The sequence below is a fragment of the Choristoneura fumiferana genome, chromosome 12, assembly GCF_025370935.1.
Source record: "Choristoneura fumiferana chromosome 12, NRCan_CFum_1, whole genome shotgun sequence".
NCBI classification, from domain to species: Eukaryota; Metazoa; Arthropoda; class Insecta; order Lepidoptera; family Tortricidae; genus Choristoneura; species Choristoneura fumiferana.
In genome coordinates this window covers 17,845,373-17,853,199 of record NC_133483.1, presented here as the reverse complement: position 1 = coordinate 17,853,199, position 7,827 = coordinate 17,845,373, and the positions used below count along the sequence as shown (strand labels likewise).

General features: G+C 34.0%; 1 protein-coding gene across 1 annotated transcript; it reads left to right on the top strand.

The window, feature by feature from the left end:
• Positions 1 to 2,568: 2,568 nt before the first annotated feature.
• On the top strand, positions 2,569 to 7,570 carry Nf-YB (nuclear factor Y-box B; the record flags this gene model as incomplete). Its single annotated transcript, XM_074095622.1, is given in 5 exon segments — positions 2,569 to 2,743; positions 2,900 to 3,024; positions 4,296 to 4,508; positions 4,905 to 4,947; positions 5,997 to 7,570. Coding segments are annotated over 5 exon segments (582 nt in total). The 3' UTR covers positions 6,101 to 7,570.
• Between the last annotated feature and the right edge of the window lie 257 nt (positions 7,571 to 7,827).

Genomic DNA, 7,827 nt, shown 5'->3' with positions numbered 1-7,827 from the left:
GGACTCAATATTCCTAATCTATAAGGTACAATTCAAAAAAAAATATTAGTGAATTTCAATACATAATCACTAATATTTTCAAGTACTTAATTAATTGAGAATTTGAACGCAGTTCATTCAAATGTATTTTTTTTAATATTGTGTACTATACATACAGCCAACACACAAAATTACATATGGAACAGGTTGGACTAAAGCAAAGGGGGTCCCCACTACATAGGTTAGTTTAGGTTAGGTTAGAGTGTTAAAGTTATATATGGGACCCCTTTGCTTTAGGCGGACCATGGAACATTAGCAGAGCACATTTTGAAATACCTACAAACAAAAAAAATCAACAACTAACCTGATATTGTTTGACCAGCTCATTGAGGCAAGGGTACCTTTCACTGGTATACCTGAAGAACTTCGGAACTCCCATTCTAACAGGGATAAATTCTCACAACAAAAACAATCTTTCTTTTAAGCTATTTGTTGGTCACAATGGGCTGGTACAACCTAAGCCCAGTTGCATACTTATCCTTATATTTATAATACGAAAATTTTAAGTTCCTGGATTTTGGAAAACTTCGATCCGAAGAACTTAGATATTGGTGTTACGGTGTCGGATGAAATTGGTTTAGGCTACTTGGACCAGAGAACCGATTTGTCAGCAATCAACATTGTTGACCTGAAAGTCAAAAACGGTTTATGTTAAGTTATGAAAAATGAGATGTATTTAGCGAAATTATTTTGTTTGCCATCATAAATCAATAAATTATTTTCTTAGATTAGATACATATGCATAAAAAATGTTGCTTTTACGTACACTTTGTGGTTTTGGTTGGAAATCTGCTGGTTCGGGGATTTATTTGGTTGGCTGGTGGGTAATTGGTTGGTTGGGGAATATTGGGGATGAGTAGTCTGTGGATGGTTATTTGTGGTGTGGGTTTTGGTTTTTTTAATAATGTAGTTTAATAAAAAAAAAACGTTTTGTTGGCTAACCTGTATTATTTCAAATTTAATTAATATAGCTCTAGCTTTTACCCACGACCTTATAATTCCCTTTAATTGGTTTATCTGTGATCGACCACAGTGTTGCAAGTTGCAAACTATGAAAATCTAAGTTCGTATCGTACCGTCCTCTCGCTCACGTGTGAAATAATATTAGCGTCAGCGGGAGGGTACGATACGAACTTCGATTTTCGAGTTTCGTAGTAGCCCTACAGGTCAAACGTGTATTTTACTGATGGTTTTGTTTCAATCAGTCAAATGAGGGCTATCGCGAATGAATTCGCCGCTAGGGGCGCTAGTGTAGCGTGAGGTCTCCGAAATGTCAAATCTCATAGTTTTTGGGTGAGCTACGCGGGTTTATTTTATAATTAGAATAATTTTGTGAATATTTTGCATTACCTGAAATTAATTATGGCAATTATGCGTTATGGGGCAATGAATGTTTGTTTTGAGACAGTTTTGTCTTTCGAAAACTTTTGTCCTCCCTTTTTTTCCGAACAAAACGGGACTAAGCAACACTGTGGTTGCTGGATATTTTTATAGTAAGGTTTTAAGGTGTATTAAATATGATTTTAATCTAAACTTTGTTTTAACGCCGTAGTAACAGACTCTGAAAGCCACACTTAAAAACCTCACGCAACAGTGCGCCATCTAGTGAGACAAAAAACGATAGCCCTCATTATACATTTAATAAACGACATGAGATCAATTTTGAACAATTTCTTATTTAATTTTATAGTAAGCACTCATATTGTTGAAAGATACATTACAGTCTTCCTATACTACGCTTTTGTTACCGTAATACCTATAAGGGTCTACTAGTTTATTAATAAGCTCGTATGTTTTTTTATTTTATTTGGTTTAGATACTTTACTCACCTACCTGATAGAACTAGACTTATATTATTACAGGATGTCTTTGATCAAGGGGCTTTAAATTTAAGGTTCGATTCTACTCGCATAACTAAGCTACTTTTGTTTTGTAACATTTTCAAATATGTTACTTAAATTTTTATAATTTATTGATCCTCAAAGTTGAATCGTTAATCGTTAAATCAGTGTATCGCACTTTCCGGTATTATCGCTGTCTCTTGGCATGGGGACCTCAAAGATTATAAGTACCTATCTAAAAAGGGGGCCTTCAAGGGGCCTTTGAATAATTTTTGTCATTTATTTGACATCTCTTAGATAAACATTTATCAAGGTGCTGTCAATTGTGTATTTTATCATATTTAATGTATCTATAAAAAAAAACACATCATATTTAAAAAAGTTGCAGAACAAAAGTAGCACATTATGTGAGTAGAATCGAACCTTGGATTTAAAGTTGCATGGTACGAGACTCCCTGTATAAATAAAATTAATTTTACGAAAAAATACGACTGTCTTAAGTCAAGTATAATCTCAGTCAGACTGTCAGTCAATTATCCACCTACAGAGTCAATTCACTGTTTAGTTAGGCAAAGAGTATGTAGTTGGGGTTGCGTCGGAAAGAAAATAAATATTTAGTGGCAATTTCTAGTTTCTACGTAGGTAGACGACGAGCATTAAATTTCCTACTTATTGTAGTATATTACAGGCTGTAAGGTTACAGTGCGACTGGCCTAAAAATCCTAAAATATAACCTCGATTTGCAATTACTAATTAACAACAAACCATGGAAAGTGATGAACTCGGAAATGATCTTGTGAGGTTGGATGGTGGTTTCCTCGTAGACGAAGAGACTTATGTTGTTCATTCGGACGATGTTCTTGGTAAGTTTTTATAATTAAAACCTTCGTGCAAGTAAACTCGTACACCATCGAATTGCTGCAACAGTAAAGCATTTACACACCCGCGAATGTATAGTCATAGAATTACAATCTTGTCCAGAATAATTCTTTGTGTAATTTTTATTTTAATTCTTTCAGATCAGGAAGAAAATAATTCTGACTCCTGTATGGGCAAACACGCGCCGTTAAGAGAACAGGACCGATTTCTACCCATAGCTAACATTGCTAAGATCATGAAAAGAGCAATTCCTGAGAATGGAAAGGTAATCTTTTTGTACTGCTTCAGCCGTAATGATTAGGGCCCGGAATTTTGCGTGCGGCTATTATCAGATTGTAGGGAGAGAGCACCGCTTATTATCAATGTTATCGATAAATCAACAGTTGTTTATTTATGTTTCTGTTAAATAAAACCTCAAACTTTACGATGACACATACAGTCGAACAAATTGAAGACCCAGGCAGGGTGGAACCTTTGTGTTACTAATGTCATGTTGACATCTCATACTTTTGTGTAGGAAATCATAGTGAAATTGATTATTAAAAGGTTCCACCATGGGTCATGATTCAACTTGTTCGGCTGTACTTTTTTCAGCAGTATAATTGATGAAAAAAAATCTAAATATCGGAAAGTTTAATCTGTTTAAATTGCCTTATTGAAATCACTATAACTACGAATACATATTAGATATATAAGAGTTGATGACCTAAGCAGGTATTTGCTTGCAAGTGTTATTTTATTTATAGATAAATTAACCGCATTGATAATATTTGGATACTATCGATAATATTGATGAAAAGCGGTGCTCTCTCCCTACAATCTGTCAATAGCCGCACGCAAAGTGGCCTGCCTGCCGTGGATAGAAGAATAGAACAAATTAACACTAACAACAATAAGCATAGGCATATTAGGGTCCATGCCTACCCCAGTAGTCTGGTGCCCACCCCAGGATGTTGGGCTACCAATTCGAAATTCTATAATACATAATACTTCTATCTATTCACATATAAATCCAGGCCAGGCCCCCTCTCAAAAATAACCTTAGATACAGCAATGTCATTTTTTTTTTGACAATATGACTGAAAACCTTCATTTTCTTTTGGAATGTGATAAGAATAAGGACATCAGAGAGGTATTTAGATGGTATGGGTTGTTTGAATAGAGGTTTAAATTAATGTGATTCTGAGTTATTTGCTTTCAGAAGAAGCAATGCAGATTTACAAGTTCATTAGATAAGCCTTTGCCTCCAGAGACTTAGTTTTGGTATGAGGGAGTGTAACATGTATGTGAGGCTCCCCATGAGGCTAACATAGTCACATTTGGTGTACTGAAGCCTCGTTAAAATATATAAAAAAAAACCTTACATATATAAAAAAGCCCTAACAACCAATTCAACCAAATGTACTTTAAAAAAAGCTTGTAACCCACGTCTAAATCTTAAGTACTACATCTGTTAAAAATTTAGGTCTCAGAAGGATATGAGACTAGGTCAATTGGTGTGAGCAGCCCAAAATTTTTATTTATTTACTGTTACAGATTGCTAAAGATGCAAGAGAATGCGTACAAGAATGCATTTCAGAATTTATTTCGTTTGTCACAAGTGAAGCCAGCGACAGATGTCAAGTAGAGAAGAGGAAAACTATCAATGGAGAAGATGTGTTATTTGCTATGAACACACTCGGATTTGATAATTATGTGGAACCGTTGAAACTGTATTTGAAAAAATATAGGGAGATTGTCCTGTCTCCAGTAAGTGTACTGAATGTTTGCATCTTGGAGTCATATTTATTATATTGTTGGTGCTTCTGCAATACCACTTCACTAGCTTTTGCTGTAAAGTATAACATTTTACTTAAATAATGATGGAAATTTGGTATAAGTTTAAGGCATAAGCTAGTATGGGGTATTGCAGTCTCGCCTACAAAACATTTATTTGTTTTATTTGATGGGGAAAAGACATATATACAAGTGGGACAGGCAATATAGTAAAATATTAGAAATGCACTAGATTATAGACAAAACCTATTGAAAAGCAGCAGCAGTGTCAATTATTCTTTTGTTTTTATTTTTTGTTTCATTAAAATATCAGTGGTATGAAATTATGGAGTGATTACTTGATTAAACTATGTTTTCTTTTCATTTCAGGTAACAATCCAGAAAATAAATAAAACAATAGTACTATACGAGGGTAAGAAATATATTTTTTATATGATGTTATTTAAAGAAACCCTTATAATTTGTTTGGGAAAGTTTTTTAAGCCAAATTTTCCCCACTGCCAATATTGATTTGTCATTTAGTATGGTTGGCTCAACTTGCTAAATGTTTTGACCATTACACTAAGGGGCCTGTTTCACCATCCATTGATTAGTGTTAACTGATGGTTAAATGTGATGCCGTCCGTATTTGTTTTGTTCAAATAGACGGAGACGTCATCACATTTAACCATCAGTTGGCACTAATCAATGGATGGTGAAATAGCCCCTAGAAGTCCTAGCCAACTTCTCTGAATAGCCATCTCCTCATATAAATTTAAATTGAATAATAATATTTTAATATTTTAATATTTAAATTCAATAAATTTTGAAAACTAAAATCAACTATGGTCGACGCCATAATTCGTGAGACTAAATTGACAATTAATTGTGCTCAAGTGTTGCCACAGTCAGGGTAGTGCTGTTCGTGTCGATATAATAAAACATTACGGCATTGGCTTCTAGTGATATTTATCCATAATTTACTTTGCAATGTAAGATATCATTGTAAGAAGTGAAAATACGAACCAACGACAATTATTTCATTTATTGTTTTAATTGGCCTCACCTTAAAACCGCCTAATACTTAAGAACCTTACAAAAACAAGTTGGTATTTAGTAGTTCATCTTTAGTCTCGTTTTTCTCCATGAAAGTGACAATTGCAACAACAATATTCCCGAAATTGTACAAAAAAATGCCACTTAGCACACCATTTAGTCGAATCGATACTGAATATCGATATCGGCTACATAACTATTTAATTTCGTCGAACCCTGGTAACCCAGTAACTGTCATTGACTTGTCAATTAGTCTTACGAATTATGGCGACGACCATAAATAACAGCAAAGACCTTGTCTTTGGCCCTTATGGCAACTCATCAGCAAAAAAAACTTCTCTGAATAGCTTGCTTGCATAATAAAATAATATACCATCAGTGGTGTTAGTTTTGTTGTATGTGGTATTAAAAATTTTTTTTTTTTAGATGCAAACCCGGAGCAAGCCGAAAACGACAATGAGACACAAACAGAAACCACTGTTATATACACGTCATACCCCAAAGGAATGGATGAATTCACCCTAGATTGAAATTATATGCGAGTGCTAACTAAAGGCTAATCTTTTAGTAATTAAGAAAAGGTAATAAACTTACATTTTAAAAATGGGGCTACCATGGAACTAATAATATATGTAGGTACTGCCACCGGAGTTGAGGTCATGCACACAAGAACGTGTCATATCATGACAGTGGGATTTTGACATTCAATCATTAATTTCATTCATTCTCCTTTTGTGCAACCAATTCTTTTTGTAGCTGTGTGTGTAATTCACTTCAACTCTCGTGGTACTGCCTATACCAGGAATAGGAATGTGGCGTGAGATAAATACGCCAGGCGACTATCTCATTACGTTATTTGTTCTGTGGGTGAAAGAGATTTTTGATGCGTTTATCTGTTTGTGCTATAATCATAGATACATCTCATACATCTAAATCAAATCAAGGTTAGGAAACAAAATGAAGGTCAGGAATTTTTCGCAATGAGCCTGCTGGAAGCTAAATGTATTCAAAATGGCAAAACATCAGTGTCATAGCCAGGATCAGAATTAGCTGAACTAATTTTAGTTTTACAGATAAAAATGTTGCTAGACATAAAAACATTTTTATAGGTAAATGTAAATTAAAGTTTATACAAAATATTGTTGCCTTATGTTATTCAAGTATTTCACATGAAAAATGTGATGATTACTTACAAACTCATTCTTTTTCTTTTTTGAAAAGTATTTCATCATTCGTATTTTGTGTATAAATAAAAAAAACTCAATATTATAGCGCGGCACAATATTTGCTAGAGCCAAATAAATATCTAGGACGTTTTTTTTAATAGATACATTTGCATGGGTTGAACTGTGGCAACATTTTGTTTATTAGTTACTAGTTCGGCAAGGTAATCTTAGCCCAGACTTAGGTATTTATACAAGACCCGTAGGAGAGGGCACCGAACGCACAGGTGCGTTTTTGCGCCCTTGCTATGTACAGTCACCTGCATTAACATTGACAGCGGAGCGGGCAAAAATATCTGACACATCCTTCCGGCCCTAGAAATTGAGTCGTATCAGATATTTATGCACGCTTTGCTGTGTCAAATATTGGTCCTGGTGACTGTACGTAAATTCTTCTACCCTTGACTAGTAAAGTATTGAATTTGGATTGTATTCTTGTGTTTACTCCAAGTGACTTAAATTAACAATCGAAGATATTTCTGTTTGAGGTAGCATTGAGCGCTAGATTTATTTTGATTAAGACATAAAATGGAAAAGTCATGCAGTCAATCTCAAAAGAAGTTGAACACTTTAGCACTTTAGTGTTTTATTATTTAGTACTTTAAATTAGTTAAAGTGATAAGGAACTAAAGTATCCAGCTTCTTACGAAGCCGACCACTGCTGTAACATTTGTAACGATTAAGTTTTCAAACAATGGCTATTTGATTAATATTTTTTGACATAAGTATGCGTATGATGTAAGTATTGTTATAGAAATAGAATTTTACTGTAGATTATGTTGTTTGTAATTATTTTAAATCTAGTAAGATTTTTTTATTTAATAAGTTTTTGGTAAAAATTTAATTTTTCAATATTTTTAATACAAGCTTTTTTTTTGCTGACTGTACTTTTTGTTGGCTGTACTTATATTGTCAACCAAACTTCATTTGCATACCAAATTCCAAGTTGATGCCATTAATCGTTGAAGAGTTCCGTCCTGTGGAGACGCTCCTGGCTGGACTACCAGGATGTCACTACCAGATTATTGTATTAT